Genomic DNA, 24,364 nt, shown 5'->3' on the forward strand with positions numbered 1-24,364 from the left:
CACCCAGGCACTTAAACCCTTGACCTAAAATCAGTCCCTGCAGCTTACAAATCCACTGTGGAAAACTGACAAGGAGCACCAAGGGATAACTCTCAAGATGAAGTTCTGTAATTCACATAAAAATAGGCGGAGAGTGGGGAGTTTCTGCTCAAACAGAAACACGTGCCATACATGTATGGAGGGGTCCCGTGGAAGCACCTTTCCATAGAAATACAGGGACTGGCCTCATCCTGATGAGGTGATTTATATTTGTGAGTAAGAAGGGCATTTTAGAACAGAGTTAGAGTTATCTCACTGAGGAAGAATCTTTTTCAAAAACCTACTGCTAAGTAGTGAGTTAACAGTAGTGAGTTAACAGTCAGAATCAGCTTTGGGACCTCATGGGATCACGATTTAATAGAATTAATAGAAAAATTAGCACAGTAGTTCTTTTAAAAAGTAAAAATAATCCTACTAAAGATTAGTGATCATTTAAGATGTTAGTGAATCAGTAAAATTAACCCCAAAGTTTTACTTTTCAAGCAGCAGACACCAACGATCATGCAGTCTGTCCATACCAAGGTCTTGGCTGTGAGCTTTCTCCTGTCCCTCCAGGCACAGCAGGCTGTACCCAGTCCAGAGGCGGGGCATGCCTGCGGGGCAGGCAGGCTCTCGGTCTGTCTGACTGTGGAGAACTAGGAGGAAGCTGCTGGGATATCCAGGGCCAGACCCTTTGGGCCCAGGGTCCCCAGGGGGACCAGGAGGACCTGGGGGAATAAAAGGAAAAAAAAAAATGAAGGCAGTTTAGGGTCCAGCTTAGCAAAGATTTCCAGACACCAGTTCTGGAGCTATGTTAAGCATTCAGGTAGCAGAGGTGAGCACAGCACAGTGCCCTGTCCAGGAAGGTCCCTCCCCCCCACACACAACTGCAGCAAACACAAACACAACTTATTCAGCAAGTATCTGTTCCAAGTTGCTTCCATGAGCTTGGGCTACATTAGCATAAGACAGGAAAATCCCTGCCCACCTAGAGCCTGCAGGCTGCTGGAGGGAGAAAAGTGACAATGGGCGTAATAAAAAAGGAAATTCTGAGATCCATTAGGAAGAGGAACTAAGAATAGGGTAATGGCACACCCTGGGCGTGGCCTCCCTGCGCTCTTTGGCTGGACTGCAGACGGAGCAGGTGGTGCACCACGTCAGTCTTCCTGACACTTCTGGGACACTTTGGGTTCTGGCACGTTGTCAGCCCCATTCTGAGAGTGGCGAGGGCGTGGGTCCCACATGCACAACCATGGACCTCTTCTCTTACAAGGAAGCAGGGTGGAAGGAAGGCCTCGCTCTAGAGTTCTTAGTGGCAGGGAAGCGCACAGTCCTATAGAGTGAGACCTGTCTCCTCAGGCTCCTCCACGGGGCTATTGAAGGCCAATTGCAATTTCTAATTCCCAAGGGCAACAAACGGTGACGTTAGACTTGGTGTCTTGCTCTGTCACCCCAGCTAGAGTGCAGTGGCATCTTCATAACTCACTGCAAACTCAAACTCCCAGGCTCAAGTAATACTTCTGCCTCAGTCTCACAAGTAGCTGCAACCTATAGATGTGTGCTACCACGCGTGGCTCACTTTTCTATTATCAGTAGAGACAGGGCTTGGGGTCTCGCTCTTGCTCAGGCTGGTTTCCAAATCTTGACCACAAGCAATCCTCTCACCTCGACCTCCTGGAGTGCTAGGATTACAGGCATGAGCCATTGTGCCTGGCCAGAAGTTAGACTTTACAACCAAAAGGTGTTTGTTTTGTTTTATTCACCCTGTTTCTGCAAGGCTGACAGGCTCTTCTCCCACACTATCATTTTAACCAGAGATTACAAAGTGGTAGCTTGTGGACTGAGTCAGGCTGCCCATGTGTTTTATTTGACTTGTAAAGATTTTACAAGTTGGAATTTTGAAGTTGAACAAAGCAGAGTGGAGGGCACATTGGACCCGCGTATGTACAGGGCACAGTTGGCTGGAGCTGAGCTGCAGCTTTTAGACAAAGCTCCCCACACAGGCCTTCTCACTCATTTCTACCCTACTAACCTGGCACAGAGTTTGTGCTCCTCACCAGACACTCTCACGGATGGGACTGTGTCTTGGAGTCCCTGAGTCCTGGCGCCTACCAGGCTATCTGGTGCTTTATATTTCAAGTTTCTTTTCTGAAGGGTCATACCTCCCCTTCCACGATGCCTATGCCCCAAGTTTTTCTCTTAAGAACTTGCCCTGTATTTGAAACAACGTGTTGTTGGTTATGTCATATGATGAAGTGAACTTGTAACCAGAGGCCACATGCTTCAGCAGGCTGTGAGGCTGAGAACACGCCCCTGTCCAGAGGAATCACACAGTAAGCCGGGCTGCAGACCCAGCAGGACCTTGAAATAGGGACGGGAGAAAGGGCTGAGCCTTACGTGATGGTGTGCAGCTGTTTGGGGAAGTACAGAATACGGTATTATGGGCCTTGACTCGGCCCTGTGAGGCATCAGCATCAGTTAGACTGAGGGAGATGCCTCCCGCTCTGTTCTCCTTGCGTCTGTCTGAAACCTGGTGAGTTAGTATCTAAAGCAGATGCTTTTAGTAGGAGCCAATTTGGAAAGCTACCTGAGGGGTCGGAGATTTTGTACACAGTTCTCAGATCAACAGTGTCAGAGAAGAGAAAAGCAACTGATACTCCACCTGGTTCTCCAGGGCAGCCAGCTTCTCCTGTGTCACCTTTGCATCCGGAAGGCCCAGGAGACCCAGGCACTCCGTCCTCGCCCCTCCTGCCATCCAGTCCAGGCTCTCCTTTGCACCCTGCAGAAAAGTTCATGACAGTGGTGGTGACAACAACCATGGCACCTGCCAGCTCTTACTGCCTGTGTGTGTCTGTGTGCCAGCCCCGGCATCCTGCCCGCTTCCACTGCAGCAGCTCATTTCGTCTTTCCAGCCACGGAAATTGGGATATGCTATCTCCGCTTTGCAGTTGGGGTCACTGAGGCTCTGAGAGGTCAAATACTTTGCTTAATTAAAGCCAATGAGCCAGTAAAGGGCTGGGACGGGATCCGAAGCTAAACGAGGGAGGTGTTGAAATGGAGGTTTTCAAATTTTCTTTCTATTCTTGGACATTGCACATTTTGTAAAACACTGAACATGTATAGCTTTAATAATTAAATATCCTTAATAGCGATTTTGTTAAGTCCACATGGACAAATGAATGAACTATAATAGGATTCAGTTAGTGGTCAAGTTTAATCTGGAGCAAGAGCAGCAATTTAAAAATAGCTTTTTACTGAGCGTTTCCAGCGTGCCGGGTACCACGCTCCTCCCGTACATGGATCATCCAATTTGGTTGTCCCAGCAGCCGTAGCACAAGGCACTCTCATGTGCAGTTTCACCAGTGCCCAGCCTGAGGCTCAGAGCAGTCACAGAGCTGCTCAGAGAGGAAAGCTGCAGGCAGGGGCCACATGCAGAGGCTGTGCTGTCACCTCCCTAGCCCCTGCCCCAACGAGCTGCAGAGGACACAGGCTGGGACTTGGCAGCCATCACACTAAACCTTGAGGGTTCTTCAAGTGCTTAGTGTTCCGCAAAGGATCTGATTTGGAGAGGCCAAAGAAAACCTAGGGGCCAAGGCAGGTGTGACACTGCGACACATCTGTACTCAGCTTGTGGTGGGCAGGCCGGTGAGTGAGCATTGGAATTCCATGCAAGCGTCATGTTCCACACACTTTTATATCCATAAGAATAAGAAGGCAAAGGCACAAACAGCAATTAAGTCATCATGACATCACTGTGCACAGTTATGGCTGTCTAAGAGACACGGCGCCTTCTGGTGAAACTGTGGGCGAGAAGGCCCAAGCAATTCCTTCCTGCCCCATACTTGGTTACTTTCTGTCAAAACATCAATTCATTAGCCATAGTCTCCCTTTGGTCAGGGTGGCAGAAATGGTCATTGCCTTTGGGGAAGTTTTTACCATCAGCCCTACTTACCTGAATTCCTAATCCTCTCCAGGTTTCCAGTCTCTGCTTGTTCTTCATATTCTCCCCCTCCCCCTCCCCCTGCCACAAACTGGCCTGTTATGGGTGGATTTGTGTGCCTCCAGATTCTTATGCTGAAGTCCTAATTCCAGCATCTTAAAATGTGACTGTATTTGGAGACAGAACCTTTAACAAGGTGATTAAGGGGGCTATCTGGTGGGACCCTAATCCAATCTGGCCGTGTGTCCTTAGAAAAAAAGGAAATTTGGACACATAAAGGGACACCAGGGGTCCATGTCCCTGAGAAGGCACAGAAGAAAGACCTGTGAGGTCCCGGGAAGAAGGCAGCCGTCTCCAAGCCGAGGCGAGTGACCTTGATTTTGGACTTCTACATCCAGGCTGAGAACAAGTAGATTTAAGCCAGCCAGTCCGTGGTGCTCTGTTACGACAGCTGGAACAGACTGACACAGGCTGAGACCAGCCGCTGAGTCAAAGGCCTCGCTCAGTGTCTTGGCGGCCTTCACTCTTGCCTCTGGTCTCCCCTCCCATGACTGTGTGGTCAGCGACAAAGCTGAGGTGGCCAGTCCACAGGGGGAATTCACTGAGCCACCCTCCCTCACCCTATTTAAGGGACACCTTGTCTGACAGCACAGGTTCTGGGTGTCAAGTGAACGTGTTAGCAAAAGACGATGCTGCCCAAAGCCTGTCCCCTTAATACACCAACCCTGCATGGAGAGGACGCACGGAGGTGGGGGAGGTTGGACTTGGTTTGGGTAAGCCAGCAGAAACCAGATTTCTCATGCACTTTCCTTATCTTCATTTCTGGGCACCTCCACCCTGCAGCTGGGTTGCCCCAGGCCAGACCCCAAGTGTGTTCACACCAAGTGCAGCAGCTAACTCGCCCGCAGCCCTCCTACACGTGAAGCTTCCCCTCTTGCCCACCTGATCAACGTCAGGGGGAACACAAACCTAAACCTGGCAGGGACACAGCCGCTGCTGCTTCTGAGAATGACGTGTGGAGGCGGCTGCCTCAGGGGGCTGGGCAGGGCCTGGGAATCTGCATTTCCAGCAAGTTTCAGGTGCTGCTGCTGGCCCAGAAACCACACCTTGAGAGATGCTGTGCTATGTTATTAATTTTCAAAACTCTTTCTGGTGATGAACCTGGTGGTCTCTTTCGAGAGATCCTACACTGCTGCCTATTCTTGAAATCAGAATTCTCCTCAGGGAATTTAAGGAAACAAGGATAATCATGGCAAACACACATACGCACTGCTCTGCGTCGGGCAGTGTTCCGAGGGCTTTATATGTTAGTTTGCCTTTTTTGCTGATGAAAAAACGGAGTCAGAGGGCGGTTATGTGGTAGAGAGAGAGTTAGACCCATGTACTCCAGTTCTAGAATTTCTGCTCTCAGCCATTACACTGTCTCTTCATGATAATCAGGGATGCTTACAAGATATTCATTACCAGTTGCCTGTCATAGCAGAGAGGGGGGAACACCTTACATCAGAGTGGGTCCTCCAGGTGTAGTCCCTGAACCCGAGGCGGCGGCACCTGGGAATTTGTTAGGAATGGAGGAATCTCAGCACCCTTTCCATCCCTGACAAATCAAAAAGTCTGAGGGCTGGACCAGCCATCTGTGCTGTAACAAGCTCTCCTGGGGATTCAGGTGCTCCAGGCAGCTTGCAAACCAAGGCCTGTAAGTTCCTTGTGACTCTCCCTCCCTACACCCAGGTTAAATCCCCCTGTTACCAATTCCCCCATTACACTTCAGCAGCACTCGGCCCATCTGCATGGGCTTGGTTGAAGCCTTCATTGTCTGCTAGCCTGTTGCTCCAAAGGGCAAGCCCTTGTTGGCTTAATTGATTTCTAGCAGAGCCACTGGCACCAAATCAATCAATAATTTGTAAATGTGGTGGTTAAATAAATTATGACACAGTCATCTCTGTGACATATTCCACCGTGACTGTAGACACCATGGTAGGAAATGGTGACAGCACAGAAGTAACAGCAGATTAAGAAGGGCAGTTTGCAAAAGAGCGTGCCTCCACGGCTCCGCTTAAATGCCAGGTCTTGCTGGGGTCTGGGCAGTCCTGCAGTCCTCCACCCCCCACTCACAACCCCTTTGAAAACACGAGTTGTAATCTACCATCATCTTAAGTGCCTTATGTTCTGTTGGCTTCGTGTGCCATGAGACGCTTAGACCCTGGAGAGGGGAAGCACAGCTCTACTGGTCTTTGCACACTGGTCACCAGCACCCCCTGCCATTCTTTACATGGAGCAGAGGGCATCTGAAGTATTTACTAAATGCAATTTGCAGAACCCCATTATAAGCTCACATCTCCTACTTGAAGGTTATTTTTTTTTTTTTGAAAGTTGGGAAGAACCTAACCCTTGACATTACAAATACATATATACATAGCAAGGAAACTCGGTTTTAAAATGAGGACAAGTGGAAAGAAAAAAAAAAAAAAACACTAGAGAATGCTTTTTTAAAAGAATGGTTTGGCTTCAATATTTAAATAGGGACCCTGCCAACCTGGCAATGACCCAACAAAGCTCACGATTACGTGGACCATGTGGTCCTTGCCAAAGTTCAGAGCAGGGGACCTCTTTTACCCTGGCCCTCCTCTAAGTGACACATCTCCTTCCTTCTCACAGGCTCTGCTCTGCCAAGTCTCAGTTAAATTGTTTTTAATCCAAAATCAAGTCATCAGCTACTAATGACTGTTAATGGTGCATATACTCTGTCGTGCTAAGAGGTTTCAAAGCCCCATGTCCAGAAGTTGGCCAAGTCAAAGCATTGAAGTAGGAGTTCAACGTAAACATACAAGTGATGTGTGCATCCAGTTAGTACATACTTAATGTACTTTGAATCAAGGTAAAAATGATGTCTTAAGTGGAAGGATGTCTTCATTGCTTCCTCCTTATAAGTTGTTTAGACTCCTTAAAAAAAGCAACATCATTAAATATCTAGAATTTTGTTTCAGTAATATATGGTGAGAAAATGAACAATCAGAGAAAGGCTCATACCTGATCCTGGGGGGCCTCGCGGTCCAGGGAGCCCCATGCCTCCTTCTGGTCCTCGTGGGCCGGGTACCCCAGGAAGCCCTGGGATTCGGGGGCAGTCGTCCACATCTGCAGGTGGCCCAGGTTCACCTGAAATTGGCAGCACCATGACATTTGCATGGTGGATTTTGCATGCTGTGAACGAGCTCCTTCTGCATTCCCTGGCTGCAGACGGACTCCTGACACTACACTGAAATGTGAACAGGGGCTTCAACATTCCACTGTGAGTTCCATGCAGGCAAACGCAGGGTGCATGAAAAACTTCTAGAAAGCATTTATTGGGTGAATGGATGAATGAATGATCAAATGAGTCACCCTCTGTATACTGAGGCCCAGGTCTCACCTCCAGAAACCCTTGGTAACAGGATATGCCTGGGCAGTGCCCTCAATGTTGGCCATACAATAAACCCTATTGGGGGAGCTTTCCAAAACTACCAAGGCTAGGACTCCATCTTGACTTATTGAACAGGAATTCGGGGGCAGGGGTGAGACTGGAGCATCAATATTTCTTTTAAACTCCTCAGGTGATTCCAGAATCCACCAGGCCTGAGAAGCACCACTGTAAAGTTATAGTTCTGACTGTAGCATATCAGAATCATTGGGCTAGTTTGTTAGAAACTGGAATTTCTGAGTCAGGCGGTCTGAGGAGGACCCGACATGTACATTTCTAATACGTTTCCAGGTGAGACCCATGGTGTCGATCTGGGAATCTTACTGTGAAGAGTCACTATGCTAAAGGTTTGACATATTTTTCCTTTTTGTTACATTCACTATATTAAAGGCCCTTTTTCTAAAGCTTCACTCAGTCATCCTCCAAAGGGGGAAAAAAAAATCCCACAAGGGATAATAAATTATAACACTGAACAATAATGATAACGGCTAACACTTACTGAGTGCTGTATCTTGTCATTCACTGTGCTAAGTGGTGCAGTATTAAATCCTCCCTACAAGACTGCATGTGTGCTACTGTTATGACAACGTTACAGATAAGGAAACTCAGGCTCAGGTAAATAAGGGACATATCTGCAGTGACACCACTACACATGGCAGAGCCCAGATTAAAAGCCAGTATATTCTGGCTCCAAGGCCATGTTCTTAACCACCAGATTACACTGCCTCAAAAACCTCTTAATAGCTGGGTGAGAAATTTTCATAAATAAAACATATTTTAAAACACACCACTTGATTAGTTAAGATTTTCGTCAAAGATACACAAATGTGTGCAAAATAATTCTAAGAATGCAATGATAAAAGAGCAAGAAAATCATAGAAAAAGTGAGGCCATCACAACAAAGTTTTAATCTACACAATGCTAATGCGTCTGTGCAAATGGACTTGAACTCCAGAAGCTGTTTGGAATTTAACCTCTTGTAAAATATGCTATAAAACCACAAGTAGCACAGGCCCTAATGTATTTTTATAAAATGTACAGTTCAATATAAAATGTGGCTTTTCTACTCTAGTTTAATGTAAAATGTGGCTTTTCTACTCTGGGTGACATGAGAGAGAGAGATGGGAACATTTCCTGCCTTCCTTGAGTGAGCTGGGCCTTTCCCAGTGGTGGTGGTAATGAGGGGGGTGGTCATGGGGGCATTTGGCTGGTACTTCATATACAATTTTGATGTTATGCTCAAATGTATTAATACACACAGAGATACAGCACTGAAATGAAGATATTAAATATACAAGTTTAATTTTTAAATATAAACATTTAAAATAGCAAGATTGAACAAAAATATTTTGCTTTTGCTTTTCCTTATTTTCTAATTTAACCAGAAACTGAAAGAGAGGGGCCACAGCCTCCCTTTCAAGGTCCCTAAAAATATATGGACTCTATATGCAGGGCAATTTTCATTACAGCTAATAACAGATGCCTAGAAAGAAAAATGCAAGCATTCTACTGTTTTTTTTTTTTTTTTTTATTGTTGGGGATTCATTGAGGGTACAATAAGCCAATTGTTAGGTAAAGTCCCTCTTGCAATCATATCTTGCCCCCATAAAGTGTGACACACACTAAGGCCCCACCCCCCTCCCTCCATCCCTCTTTCTGCTTCCCCCCCCCATAACCTTAATTGTCATTAATTGTCCTCATATCAAGATTGAGTACATAGGGTTCATGCTTCTCCATTCTTGTGATGCTTTACTAAGAATAATGTCTTCCACTTCCATCCAGGTTAATACGAAGGATGTAAAGTCTCCATTTTTTTTAATGGCTGAATAGTATTCCATGGTATACATATACCACAGCTTGTTAATCCATTCCTGGGTTGGTGGGCATTTAGGCTGTTTCCACATTTTGGCGATTGTAAATTGAGCTGCAATAAACAGTCTAGTACAAGTGTCCTTATGATAAAAGGATTTTTTTCCTTCTGGGTAGATGCCCAGTAATGGGATTGCAGGATCAAATGGGAGGTCTAGCTTGAGTGCTTTGAGGTTTCTCCATACTTCCTTCCAGAAAGGTTGTACTAGTTTGCAGTCCCACCAGCAGTGTAACAGTGTTCCCTTCTCTCCACATCCACGCCAGCATCTGCAGTTTTGAGATTTTGTGATGTGGGCCATTCTCACTGGGGTTAGATGATATCTCAGGGATGTTTTGATTTGCATTTCTCTAATATATAGAGATGATGAACATTTTTTCATGTGTTTGTTAGCCATTCGTCTGTCGTCTTTAGAGAAAGTTCTATTCATGTCTCTTGCCCATTGATATAAGGGATTGTTGGCTTTTTTCATGTGGATTAATTTGAGTTCTCTATAGATCCTGGTTATCAAGCTTTTGTCTGATTGAAAATATGCAAATATCCTTTCCCATTGTGTGGGTTGTCTCTTTGCTTTGGTTATTGTGTCCTTAGCTGTACAGAAGCTTTTCAGTTTAATGAAGTCCCATTTGTTTATTTTTGTTGTTGTTGCAATTGCCGTGGCAGTCTTCTTCATGAAGTCTTCCCCCAGGCCAATATCTTCCAGTGTTTTTCCTATGCTTTCTTTGAGGATTTTTATTGTTTCATGCCTTAAATTTAAGTCCTTTATCCATCTTGAATCAATTTTTGTGAGTGGGGAAAGGTGTGGGTCCAGTTTCAGTCTTTTACATGTAGACATCCAATTCTCCCAACACCATTTATTGAATAGGGAGTCTTTCCCCCAAGGTAAGTTCTTGTTTGGTTTATCGAAGATTAGGTGGTTGTAAGATGTTAGTTTCATTTCTTGGTGTTCAATTCGATTCCAAGTGTCTATGTCTCTGTTTTTGTGCCAGTACCACGCTGTCTTGACCACTATGGCTTTGTAGTACAGACTAAAATCTGGTATGCTGATGCCCCCAGCTTTATTTTTGTTACTAAGAACTGCCTTAGCTATACGGGGTTTTTTCCAGTTCCATACAAAACGCAGAATCATTTTTTCCAAATCTTGAAAAAAGATTACTTTGATAGGAATGGCATTGAATAGGTAGATTGCTTTGGGAAGTATAGACATTTTAACAATGTTGATTCTTCCTGTCCATGAGCATGGTATGTTCTTCCATTTGTTAATATCCTCTGCTATTTCCTTTCTGAGGAGTTCATAGTTTTCTTTATAGAGGTCCTTCACCTCCTTCGTTAGGTATATTCCTAGGTATTTCATTTTCTTTGAAACTATGGTGAAGGGAGTTGTGTCCTTAATTAGCTTCTCATCTTGACTGTTATTGGTATATACAAAGGCTACTGACTTGTGGACATTGATTTTATATCCTGAAACATTACTGTATTTTTTGATGACTTCTAGGAGTCTTGTGGTTGAGTCTTTGGGGTTCTCTAAGTATAAGATCATGTCGTCGGCAAAGAGGGAGAGTTTGACCTCCTCTGCTCCCATTTGGATTCCCTTTATTTCCTTGTCTTGCCTAATTGTATTGGCTAGAACTTCCAGCACTATGTTGAATAGTAAAGGTGACAGTCTACTGTTAATCTATAAGTTTTAAATTGTAGATACCCTCCTATTAATCAGAAATAAAAAAATGCAAGTATTCATAATTTTTCTTTTCTTTTCTTTTTTCAGAAATGTTTCTTATTCTCTTTGAAAGTGCCAGGGAAAAAATAATATGTTGTTTTGACATTGCAAAGCATTAAGCGAACATTTTCTTTTTAATACATAAAGAAATGTGCTGCTTGAAAATGAACTTAAGGGTGTGATAGGAAAGGCTTGTCACAGCCCCTTACTGAGTGCTGAGGGCCCATCTTTTAATGTTGTTGATACTATTTATTTTAGAGATGTTCTATGTATTTATATCACAGAATGTATAAAAGGAACTTACATGGGTATTACCATAGTACTCAACAGAGAAAGCCCTCACACTTCATGCTCAAGTTGAAATTATACTACATACAAGCTGGGTTTCTACCCTGCCTTGACAACCCATAATAAGGCTCAGTATTAGGACACTCTAATGTGAGGTTACTATATCTGTAACAAGGAAGCAAAGGCATTATAACCTAATATAATTACAGAACTCCATCTATGGAAATGTAGCAAAGTTTGACTCACAAACACAGCAGAAAAGATAGGTACAGAAGTGACTGGAAACAGATGTAGGGGAAATCACCAATGGTACAGCGCTGCTAACTTACCTCTGGAACCTGCAGAGGTCGGAAGCCAAAAGAACGAGGCCAGACAACGGTTTTCATGTGGTGGAAAGAGATTTTAAATGTGTGAATTAGGAAAAAAATGAAATAGAGTGAGAACATAAATAATAATTTGGGACAGGATCCATGACAAGCAGAATGGCAGCATCTTATTTACGTGAAAAACCCACAACGACGTGACTGACGGGAGCAGCTATTACTCAGTAATGGAGTTTCCATCTCTAGAAAGACTTGGAATGAAATTCTCTTGAGTAATATAAAATTCTAGTCAATTTCTCATGGAAAACATGCTCTAATTTAATGTACATAGGAATCCTATCCATTTAAAGGCTTCTGAAAATGATTAGTTTGCCAAGTTTTACAGGTTATGCACAGAAAGGCAATATAAAAAGAATCAAAGTATAAGCCTTTTCCCCTGTTGTCTATGATATATAATAAAGGAGTGCTACTTATTTATTCTTTGGCCTAGAGTGCTAATTTACAAAATTCCAAAATATTCTGACCTGACACCCCATTACCATAACAGTGATTTAGTATCTGGAAAGATACTACTTTTGCCAACCTCAAATGCACATGTCTGCTTCCCTTTTCTCTGCCTAACACTTCCTTGGCTTGTTTTGACACAATAATTAAAAAGCGTTGTCTACAGAGTTAAATTGAATAGCCTTTTAACATACTTTACAGAAAAAGTTAAATAGACTATCTAGGAAAATCAATGAAAATTCAGAGACAGGAATTAAATACACAATCCTAACAAACAATAATCAAATCAGTCGTTGCCTCTTCCAGGAAGGAACACATTATTTATTTCCCTTAGAAATATTACACATAAAATCCACTCCTAATCTCTGAACTTACTTTGATAATACATATCAGTTTATGAAACATGAGACTTTGCAATACAGCTGGAAAGAAATATACCCTTTATATCAGAAAGGGCTTAAGTCATAAGAATGCACTAGTAATTTCAGAATATTACCTACTTTCTGAAAAATGCCCATCACAGCAAATAGTTATACAAGATGCTGAGTGTCTGCTGCCTAGTGGAAATGAAAATGCATTAGACGCTTACCTGGAGGACCCGTGGGCCCTTTTCTGCCAGGAAGTCCAGGTAGACCCTTCTCTCCAGGTGGCCCAGGAAGTCCTTGTGGCCCCTGGGGCCCTGGAAATCCCATTGGTCCTAAAAGAAACATAAAACGGGGGCTGTGGAATGAAGCAGTACGGAAACGATGAGAGTTTGGCTGAATTCAGAGATTCCCTCCAACAAAATGCAGGACGTAACTGGCCTGAGAACCAAGACTGGCCTCACTTTCTGCTGCCAGGCTGAGAAGGGCTGTCTCTGCCTGGGGGAAACACAATGATACAGCCGAAAGGACTAGGAAAATGGTTCCATAGTCAAGGCAGAAACTAAATTAGAATCAGAAGCCAGGTAATCCTGAACTTTCTCTGGAGACACTCAAAGACCTAGACCACAAGGGAGAACAAGGGCAGAGTTTCCAGTATCTGGGAACACCATGCCTCCCAGGCTGGTGTTCACACCACTCTCTTCCTCGGTGTGTTAGTTTCAGGCACACCAAGTCAGCTCCCATCTCTTCCCATCCATAAGTCCTCCTCATTCTTTAACATTCAGACCAAGACTCACTTCCTTGGGGAAGCCCTCCCTGGAATCCCACCCGAAGTCCAGTTGCCTTTTGATGAGCTTGTCACTCAGAGCATGTAGCTCGGGTTACGTTGAAGCATCCCTCAGTATGAAGGTCAACTGTCCTCCATGTTACACTACGCCTAGTAACAGTGGGGACCCTTTAAATCTGCTCATCACTATATTCCTATAGGGGCCTACCAAACGTTTGTGAAATCGATAAAATATTTCCCTTTCTTATTTAAGTAAGTCATAAAAAGTAAACCAAAGAAACTCCCTTGCCCTCCTTCCAGTAAAGCACTATTTGGCCCTTATATTCTCTAGAATGTGAGTTCAGAAGCATGACTAGTGGTTCAATCAGTATTTCTAATCCCTTGCATATCCCTGGGTAGATCACTGCTGTTGGTATGGCATGCTATTTCTCCAGACCTAAAGTTTACGTGCAAGTGGAAATTCATTGTCTAGCAGGCATCCTCAAGCTTTTAAACAGGGGGCCAGTTCACTGTCCCTCAGACCGTTGGAGAGCCGGACTATAGTTTAAAAAAAAACTATAAACAAATTCCTATGCACACTGCACATATCTTATTTTGAAGTAAAAAAACAAAACGGGAACAAATACAATCACACTGCCTCATGTGGCCCGCGGGTCGCAGTTTGAGGACCCCTGGTCTAAAGTAACAACCAGGGTGAGTAGAGTGCTAGGCTTGCTAGCACATTTGCCCAATTTTGAGGTTCAATAATTGGAAGACCACATACCAGCAGATGTAAGCTTTATTCTCTAAACTTGACATTAATGATGAAATGGGTGGCTCCATTCTTTGTACAGGTTGCACACTACACAATTCTAGAGATGTCATCTGCACTCTCATCATGGCAGCCTCATGGAGATTTGACCTCCTCTGGGCCCTAATCTTTTGCGTTAGTTCACATTTGGTTCAGAAGTTAGGCAGGATGCTAGTTAATGGGCTCCCTGTGCAAATGTCAGAAGTTGCTTCTCTGATATCTAGCTTCCTTATTTATAAAATCAATATAATGGGAGTTACAATGTTATATGTCTCTGTTCCACAAAAAAGTTGTTTGACTATAATAAGACTCTGAAACTGTGGTGACCCAAAACTGACATTCTCAAATATTAGCAGTTCAATAAAAAAATAAATTTAAATCAGTATTTTAGGAGAGGCTTATTTGGGAAAGGAGCTGGGTTCATACAACCAGCTCAATTATCCCCTTGATAATTTTATATTAATGATATGTCTTTTAACATAATATTTGGATATGTTATGTTAAATGAAATGAAGTAGGAAGTGAACTTCCATGTGTTTCTTCTTACCTTTTAAAATGTGACCACTACATTTTGAGATTGCACATGGAGGTTGCATGATGTTTCTATTGTGTAGTTCTGGTTTGGAAGAATATCAAGGGGTTAATAATAAACTTGTGTTCCTTCTTTTTATGTGTTTAACTTTTACCCAAACTTTAGGACTCTTTGGGAAAGTGAAGACATTTCGGAATTCAAGTCACTGTTTGCATAGAAATAGGAATTACCTCATGATAGTGCAGTACTCAAGACTCCTCAGAATAAGTTAACGACAGGCCCTACAAGCTATCTAAGGAACAACTCGCATTCATACCTTTCCGGCCATCAGTTCCATCACATCCTGGAAAGCCTTTGGACCCTGGAGAGCCTGGTGGACCTGGGGGACCTGGTGGCCCCGGCAGACCACAGTCACCTGGATCCCCTTTCAGAAAGTCAACACTCCCAGGGGGGCCTGGGGGCCCAGGTGCTCCTGACCATGGGGAAGAAGAAAAAATATGTTTTTTAAGTCAAAGACAAATGTATATACTGGCTGCTTGAGAATTTCTTAAGAAAATCAATTTAAGCTACAACTTAACAATAGGGGGAAGTGGGAAGGGGGGGTGGGTAGAGGGAGGGGGATCGGTGGGATCACACCTGTGGTGCATATTACAGGGGTATTTGCGAAACTTGGTAAATGTAGAATGTAAATGTTTTGGCACAGTAACTGAGATAACGCCGGAAAGGCTATGTTAACCACTGTGATAAAAATGTGTCAAATGGTTTATGAAGTGAGTGTATGATGCCCCATAATCATATCATTGTATACAGTTATGATTTAATAAAAAAAAAAAAAAAGAAAATCGATTTAATGATTTCCAAGTAAGGGATGGGGGGAATTAGAATAAGAAAGTCAATAGCATCAAAAGTGAAGCAGGTGGGTCATGTGAAGCCCAAGTTGAGAAATAGTGTCAATGGTAGGTGAGCAATTGTTAGACAAGATGGACCTAAGCAAAGCCCTCCTTCCCTTCAGAGACATTCCTTTTGAAAGTGTCATTTCATGGTTTTTGTTTGCATTGCCATCTCACTGCTTTATAAGATGGATGGATGGAGGGAGGGAGGGGAAAATGGCTAGACAGATGGATGGATGGATAGATGGAGGGATAGATGGATGGATAGATGGATGGAGAATGGCTAGATAGATAGATGGACAGACAAATGGACAGATGGATAGGCTTTTGAAGACATTACAGCTGAAGGAAAAGGAATGTTTACTCAACTAAATTTATAATCCTATTTGAAAATAAGTGTCTTCACATAGGAATGAATTCTATTCCTACTTAGCTTCTATACTTCTTAGCACATTTTTGAGTGCTTTTAATTTTTTCAATGTACAAACTCGAAAAATTCCTAAAGATTCGAAGACAGCGGGCTTGTGTCACTGTAAAAGAAATCTCAGTGCGTGTATGAATGTGATGGTCAGCATTTAGCAAGATATCAGGGCTGTGCTCTTCTCCCAATCCCCAACCCCCCCTCCAGCCTAACCCTACTTGGTCAGCTTAATAATGACTTCCAACATCTTGCCTTGCTGGATTTTGTCTCTCTAAAGTAATAAGAGGGACAACGTGTACTGTCTTATGTATGACAGGCCCGGGTCCTATCACTCTGGGCCAGTGGCAGTTGTTTATGAGACAGGTGCTAGAGACCAACAAAGAACATGTGATTCCCTCCTGAAGCCTTATGGGCAGCCTCAAGCTAGCGATTGTAAGTGCTTGCTTGGAGTCAGAGTTTGTATCCAGGGAGAAACGGTCTGACAGAGTTGGAAGGGAAGAGTGAGAGGGCCCAGTTATGGTCCTGGATAGGATCCCGAGAGCCCACCACTCCCCGCACTCCCACCCCAACTGGACCAGCTCAGCCATCTGCCAGATGGATGCCAGGGCCTTCTGCTGTGCCTGTCTCTGATCCTGTGTCCCTGCAGGCTGACAGCATCTAGAAAAGGGAGTGTGGCCATCATTGGCCATGATTTCCTTATACCTTGTGGGCCATCAGGGCCAGGAGGTCCTCGATCTCCAGGTGGACCTGGCTGAGGAACGACACCCTTAGGAGCTCCGCCTCTGGCACCAGCAGGGCCAGGTAGTCCTGGTCTCCCTGAGAAGACACATGTTCAGACATCAGTCTCATTTACATTTGCCAGGTTTTGATTTAGTTATTCAAAGAGAGGCAAAGCATGCTACTTCTTACCTGGGGGGCCTGGGAGACCTTTTTCTCCAAAAGGTCCTGGAGGAGAGATTCCTGGGCTCCCAGGGTCTCCTATCTCTCCTTTTGGCCCAGGTATTCCCATTGGCCCAGGTGGGCCCATATCATGCAAACCTTCATGGGGAAAACAGCATTAATACCGTGTCTTCCCCTGGCTGTCCCCTGTCCTGGTGTCTGGGAAGGAACTGCTCCCCAACAGTGGCAGAGAAGTGGTTATTCGGCGGAGACTGACCACTGGCTGCAATGGTGATCCCCAAGGCCACACGCTATTCCTGGGTAACCCCTTTGATTTCTTTTATGATTATTTCCCACATGAAAAAAAAAAAAAAACAAACATAACAGCGTAGAGACAATGCCAACCCCCTAAATTCTACAACAGAGAAAGCAAAAACTAATGTGATAAAACAATAAATAATTATGAATTCACTGCATAATTGTTGGGTGGACACTGACACAACTAGACCTACAATAGAATATCCATAGTTGACCAGCTCCCTACATTGACCTGATCTTCATAGACTGGACATGCCCCCACATACAGGCCAGTACAGCAGGCCTAGTTCCTTATGTTGACCAGTCTGTTACAGGCCCCTAGGTGGGGTCCTTACAGAGAGAGGTTCTACTGTATTGTGAAATTTCGCACTGATGAGGGAGAACTCCAGTGGTTTTGGGAAGGTGCAAACACTTAATCAGACATTTGGAAAAGCCACTGCATGAATCCTAAGTGACCTCAACCACTATAAAGTACTTTTTCCAAATATAAAGATTTTCCTTCTCTGACAACAGATTCAAACCTCACAGGACAATTAACCTGTTCCCCATGGTCACTCATGGGTTGGGTTCCAGCTACTTGGTCTGTGAGCAATTTTTCTGGGAAAGTAACACAGCAGGTGTGCATGGTATTAATGAACAGGCTAAAATGCAGTTGCTGAAGATTAACCTATCTGCGGTGTCAAAAATAACAGCAAATTCCTCAGGTAATTTGTTTTGGCAGTGACTGTGAAAGGATGGTAAAAGTACTAATTCAGACTCAGTGCTGATACTACACTTAAAACGATACAAACAGTTTAAAACCTCAACTATTTATTTGTCATTATAACATTTTGAAATCTAACTCTATTAAGGCAATTATTCAGAGCGTTTTTACCAGAGTCCCAAGCAATGCCAACAAAGGACACTGTTAACCAACCATTCCTTCTTAAATAGGGTTTTCTCAAACGTCCTTTTTATGTGTCATTATCAACACTAAAAATGCTTCCAACTCTGTCTCTAACCTAAGCCAGGTTTTTAGTTTCACCCTTAAATCTCATGAAATGAGGAACCGTCAGGGGAGGGTACTACTTTATCTCACGAATGGTTTTATCTTACCTGAAGCACCTTTGGCTCCTTTCTGACCCTTCAAACCATGCAAGCCATCCAGGCCAGGTGACCCAGAGGGACCTGAAATACATCAGAGATTTGTGACCCAAAGGAAGGACCAGTCGCTGGTCCTCTGGCCACACAGCACAGGAACTGCCTGGCAGAGGGTGCGCTGGCGGGGAAGGCAGGTGCATGCCCCCATCTGGATGGCATCATCAGGGCAGAGGCCCAGGATTCTTTAACACAGTCATCTGATGGAGGTTTTCTGCCAAGATAGCATCACACACACATTTCTCTGCTCTTAAAATACTGCTGTTGGTTTCTGACAGTATCAGGACCAGATACCGTCTAAAATTACTGAATCGTGGCCTAGAGACTTTTCATTTTATAGTGAAATTCTCCTAGATGAGGAAAAAGATTGGATGGGAGCAAATCCAAGCTTCCTACCTTCCAGGCTTCAGGTCTTTGCACAACCCCAGGGGCTCAGGCTCTAATTTCTTCAGGATCTAGTCACAGAAATGCAGTGAGACCAGGGGATGCCTGGTACCGGGGCAGCTGAGAATACCTGCCGTGCAGAGCTTTACAGTAAGTCCTCCCTGCTGGGAGGCAGCAGGCCTGCCAGGCAAGTATGGCTGCAGCCCTTCCTTCACAGCCACTCTTTTCAGAACCCTTCGGATGCCTTTTTACAGAAACTCAGTGTAGTTTGTGACGACCACTAAAACTCTGATCTCTGTCATGATTCCCTGATGCCAGCACCCTTCCCCTGAAACCTTCTGTCAGGTATCACTTTCCTTCTCTACGGAGACACTGACCAGCCTGACTTAGCTCACGTTGCCACTGAACACTTTTGATGGGAAATTTCGCTTAAGGCTTTCCATCCATTTATTTTGGGTTGCGTTCAATTTGTCCAAATGAGAGTTTCTTCAAATGACAGGATAGAGTCGGAGGTGGAGAGGGTGGGAAGGCGGCAGGTAAGGAATATTTACAGAGCGCCTGGGCACTGAGCCCTCAGCTGGGCACCTGCGCAGATGCCTGGCCCGCTGATGGGTGTGTGGGAGAGGCTGCTCCTTCGGCACAGTCAAGCCAAGGGACCGTCGTCTCCCGCCGGTGGCTCTGCCATCGAACAGCTGTTCTTTCTCATCTAAGACTGAGAGGCTCTCAGGGCACAGCCAGCTATTCACTTCGTTTAGAGTCCTATCTCTCAAATTTGGGAAAAGAATACCCTTAGTGTATAGCCTGAACCAGAACGTGCTCTGACCTCCCTCTAGCACATGGCCAATCTCCTGTCTTCAGGAGACTGTCTCCCCACCTTGAGAGTAAATCGGGGTTGAAGACTAGGTCCTCTTAGTCGTTCTATCCCCCTACTTAGCTTATTTCCTAGTAGGTGTTCAATAAATATTGAATAAGTGTGTGAGTAAGTGAGGAAATGGCAATCAAGGAGCCTGAGGGAGGAAGCTAGGAAAAGGAGACGACAGTTTCTACTTGAAGGCCACATCTCTCTTGGGTAGGTTTATAGGACAAATAGGATTTAAAGAAATTAGAGGCATCCATTTACAAATAAATAATTCAAGTGCTAATTATTACCTATTCATTAAAGCCCGTCCTCTGTGGACTTCTTATTAGAAATGGTACAGTTAGTTGTTCCATTCTGTTCATCATCAGCACTTGAAACAGAAAGTTGTTTTGCTCGTTTTAAGATCTAAACTGTAGATTAGTTCACATGAGCCATATTCTTTAGCACCAAAAATAAATGGGGATGCATCATTATTTTCCCCAAATCTTTTATTTCCTAACCGCTTTTAACAGTTCTGGCTTAGATTATTTTCCGATCCTTTTTCCTACTTTATGAGCCAATGTTTCAAGTTTGCACCAAAAGAACACACAGACCTCCTTCATCTGCCAGATCTGGGTATTTATGGCAATCTATCTAAAGCGATAATAAATTTTTTTGAGAGACCACTTGCTACTTCCATGCGTTTTGATCTCCAGCTTTAGTCACCAAGATTGATGACTTGGGGGACTTGGCTGGCGTGGAATGCCCCAGCTTCTGCCAACCCTCCATTGTCACATCAACGCATCCAGATCCTGGGTTGTCACCGTCCCAGCCTCTCACTATTGTTGATCTGGCCGACCCTCATCTGACCCAATGTTATCTTTCTAAATCAAACGCAGCTACATCGGAGTAGGGTTTTCAGGGTAATTTTTTCCATTTTACTGAAAGCTTTTTATCAGTCCCATCTCTAAATCAGAAAGTTGTTCATGCATAAAATATATACAGTGCAGATGAGAGGCAATTAGGCTAACAAAGCACATTTCTGGGTAATGAGGAATTTTTATTCACCTCTCTGGTCGTCCTCCTGCTTAACAACCATCATTTAAGGCTGCATCGCGCCGTGCCCAGGCGCTGGGACACTCCCCCTCCAGTCAGTGAGTCTAATCTCCATTCCAGCCATGACTGTGGCTTCCATCTTCATTAGCCGCCAACTCTTTGGGACTGGGCTCCCACTCGCAGGCTGTATTTTGTCCTAAAGCTTGAAAATGCTAATCTGCATCCCAAGAGACTTTCTTTGGTTTTATACTTTTAATACGGTGACCAACACATCCCTGTTTGCCGGGGACTTTCCTGCTCTTTGTACTGGCAATTCCACATCCTGAGATACCTGGTCAGACTCAGGCAAAACAGGACAGCTCGTCACCCTATTTTTAAAACTGATGGAGAAGAGAGACCTTTGTGACTATAGGTAGTGGTTGAAAAATCACTGAAAGCACTTATCAAAAAAGATTCTGAAATACGATATAAGTTAAAAAAATCCAGCATATATGTGAGTGCCTACAATGGATGTAAGATATGGTTTCCTAATGTGACTGGTGACAGGTGCTGACAAGACCATGGAGAAGGGAGAAACAAGCCCTGACTTGGCAGAATAGGCAATTACATGATGTGGTAAGTGCTGTGGGTTCAGAGCAAGAGGGAAACAATTTAGCTGTAAAATGGGGAAAGCACATGTCTATGATTTTCATAACTCTAAGTGCATGGCATTTCCTTCCTGATAAACGTCATCTCAAGGTGCTTTCTTCCTCATGAAATGTTTCACTTGCCACAAGCCCCAAGCCTCAGTCCACATCCTCTCCAGCTGTTGTCATGCTACAGATCATTCTCGTTGGGTTTCCATTATTCCAATCTTATATTAAGGCACAACTAGGACTTGGGTGTGTTCTTTTTAGAGTACATATGTACTTAAAAATTTGTATCTAGGAATTGAGCCATTTTTAGCATATGTTAAAAGTTAAAGTTTAAATCTAATTGAAAACAAGCAGGACTCAACATCCATATGGCCTCGTTCTAGCAGAGCAAACAACTTTGAGTTCAGCAGCTGGTTTGTTCAAACAAGATAATCAGTCCCCTTGACTTATTTAGAACATACTTTGAATATTTGGTTTTTCAGTTCAAAGTGTTTGTGCTGGAGTGTGGTTCATTTTTATATCAGCATGATAAACTACAACAATGGATTCATACTGCAGACATTTTAATTTTTAGGAATGTCTTTAGTTGTTTTGTTTTTTTAAAACACAGGATTTTGGGTGGGATGTCTGCAGTGAAACAGTGCCACTCCATGGTGATAAGGCGTTACTGCAACCTCTCAGGGTATGAAAGGGTGGATGGATACATGTCTCTCTTCTTACATACTATTTCATAGCATGGAACTATGATACAACTGGAGATTAATTTTGAGTGGCTTTGTTATGGATCAAATTCATTAGCTATTACCTTTTTAATAGCATGTCACACTGACGTTATACGATAAATGCAAACTACCTGGAATTCCAGGCAAAAAGAATCGACTATAGTAAGCATGAGCTTGCCATTTCACTTGGACTGGGTGTCTGCTGTTATGGCACCAACACGCTTCAAAATCCTTGCTGTTTTGCTCAACTGGGAGGGTGGGAAGAAGTAGAAAGCAGGAGTGGTTAATAACTGCAGACGTTTTCTTTTCATTCTTTACCAATTTTGTCACCCAGAGACCAAAAGCTGGCAAAGACTATCCATGAGGGCAGTAGAGGTTGTCAGAGACAGGTAGTGGTCACCATCACCAGAGACACTTTTAAAATAACAGAAGGATGGTTTTTCCTGAAACTCCTACTTTATCCTACATCACGGGACTTCACCTGACTAAACTGTCAATGAAGATGGGGACCAGACAAAACGATCTCATCCCATGGGGGGGCCTTTTCCCATCCAGTTATCTGACTGTGCGGAAATACAGTGTGTGCCAACTCTTCAGAGGAGTGGCTCCCCCTGGAGACTCGCACCAAGTGATAACTGCACACCACAACTGGCTGGAGAACTGGAGTTATTTCAAAGCTATCTGACGAGTGAAGAGGAGAAAGTGTGGAAAAAATTACATTTACATGTTCAAAATAATAAAACGATTAATTCCAGAAGTTGTTTTCCACTCTTCTCAGATGATGTACTTTTCATTTCGCCAAAATTGACTATATGTACAAGTCAACTGAATAAAGGTAGATAGGTGGAGAAGGGAGCAAAGAAAGCAAAGAAGAGAGAGAACCTGGTTACAGGACTGGACCAAGTAAGGCTTGAACAGTCAACTGTTGGCTGAGGTCTTCACCTCATAGTGACTAGCTATGTTGTCACTCATAGCAACTAGCTCAGTTGTTCACGCAGCTGTTTGTATAGTCATTCATTTATTAATGTATTCATACCATCAACCGAAATACTTTTTGGGTATCTGCTGGGTGCTAAGGATGTTCAAAAGGTCCTTGCTTTTTAAAAAATTACACTCTGTTTGGTATGAAAGACCTCTAAGCAAACAAATGTGATGCAATATAAGGCTTATGCTAGATTTGTGCACAAAGTACCCATGGAAAAAGTGCTTTTTCTATAATGGAAGAAGTGGGCTGAAGAGGGATAAGGACACACGTACCACAAGTGAAGGGGAGGACATGAAGATTTGCTAACGGCACATAGTATATGATATTATGTTATAACCAGACTTATAACCAAGCCAGTACCCTTAAAGGCCAAGAAAGTCAACCAGAAAAATAAATTATTCTTTATCTCACAAAGATAATGACTATTCATCACTTTTTCTTTACTTTTCTTCCACTTATCACACTGGTAAACAGATACGTATTTACATATATACATACTCATGTCTCTCTCTCCTATTAGATGGTGAGCTCCCTGAGGGCAAGAAGCAAATCCTTCAAAACTTTGCACTCACCATCTAACACTGGATCTGGAACATAAGGGGAAGCTTAACCATCCATGGAGGAAATAAATGAATAGGCCTGAACATCACAGAAAATGCTGGATAAAGGCCCTCAGAAATTAGATGGCAACACCAGCATTTTGGACACCCCCGCCCCTCCAGTAGAAGACAGATTAGGAGGCAGGAAAGGTACCCATGGCCTATAGCCCTGGCAAGGAAGAGACTAATGGCAGCCCTGGGGAAGAGTGACACGCCCAGCTCAGGGTCACTTGTGGGTGTAAGAAAGTGCCATGGATTTACCCTTGTTGTGCTAGACCTGCTGATGGGATGAGCTTCCTTTTGACTTACCTTTTACTCCTGGAGGACCTGGTATCCCAGGGTCCCCCAGGAGGCCTCTTGGCCCAGGGTCCCCCATTTCTCCTGGATGTCCCTTCATCCCAGGCATCCCCCGATCACCTGAGGACAACAGAGAGGTATTTCAGAGACCAAGATGTTAAATGGCTCACATTCCCTGGGAAAGACAAGACAGTTTACTCTGTCACCCTGGGCAGAGTGCCATGGTGTCATCATAGCTCACGGCAACCTCAAACTCCTGGGCTCAGGAGATCCTCTTGTCTCAGCTTTCCAAGTAGCTGGGACTACAGGCACCCACCATTAAGCCCAGCCAGTTTTTGTATTTTTAGTAGAGACAGGGTCTCGCTCTTGTTCAGGGTGGTCTCAAACTCCTGAGCTCAAGCAATCCACCTGTCTCGGCCTCACAGAGTGCTGGATTACAGGCATGAGCCACTGTGCCCGGACAAGGTTCATGTTCTTAATACATATGGGTTACTGGGAACATCGCTTTGATACTTTTCCTTTCCACACCTCTTAATTCTAGGGAGAGAAATAGACTTAACTTCAGGAGAAGAGGAAGGACATTACTCATTGTAATGTAAAACTTTCCCCTTTGTTCTG

The 24,364-nt window shown here is 43.9% G+C and overlaps 1 protein-coding gene across 12 annotated transcripts in view; it reads right to left on the reverse strand.

The window, feature by feature from the left end:
* The window catches only part of COL4A4 (collagen type IV alpha 4 chain), a 122,932-nt gene that overhangs the window by 7,560 nt on the left and 91,008 nt on the right, over positions 1 to 24,364 (reverse strand). For all 12 annotated transcript variants that reach the window (XM_053598295.1, XM_053598296.1, XM_053598290.1 and 9 more), the window contains 9 exons: positions 23,759 to 23,866; positions 18,189 to 18,260; positions 16,806 to 16,934; positions 16,599 to 16,712; positions 14,902 to 15,057; positions 12,704 to 12,811; positions 6,989 to 7,114; positions 2,681 to 2,797; positions 558 to 746 (listed from right to left, as the gene is read on the reverse strand). In XM_053598295.1, the coding sequence (XP_053454270.1) occupies positions 558 to 746; positions 2,681 to 2,797; positions 6,989 to 7,114; positions 12,704 to 12,811; positions 14,902 to 15,057; positions 16,599 to 16,712; positions 16,806 to 16,934; positions 18,189 to 18,260; positions 23,759 to 23,866 (1,119 nt within the window). The remainder of the gene's footprint in view (positions 1 to 557; positions 747 to 2,680; positions 2,798 to 6,988; positions 7,115 to 12,703; positions 12,812 to 14,901; positions 15,058 to 16,598; positions 16,713 to 16,805; positions 16,935 to 18,188; positions 18,261 to 23,758; positions 23,867 to 24,364) is intronic.

This window comes from Nycticebus coucang, chromosome 7 (genome assembly GCF_027406575.1).
Source record: "Nycticebus coucang isolate mNycCou1 chromosome 7, mNycCou1.pri, whole genome shotgun sequence".
NCBI lineage: Eukaryota > Metazoa > Chordata > Mammalia > Primates > Lorisidae > Nycticebus > Nycticebus coucang.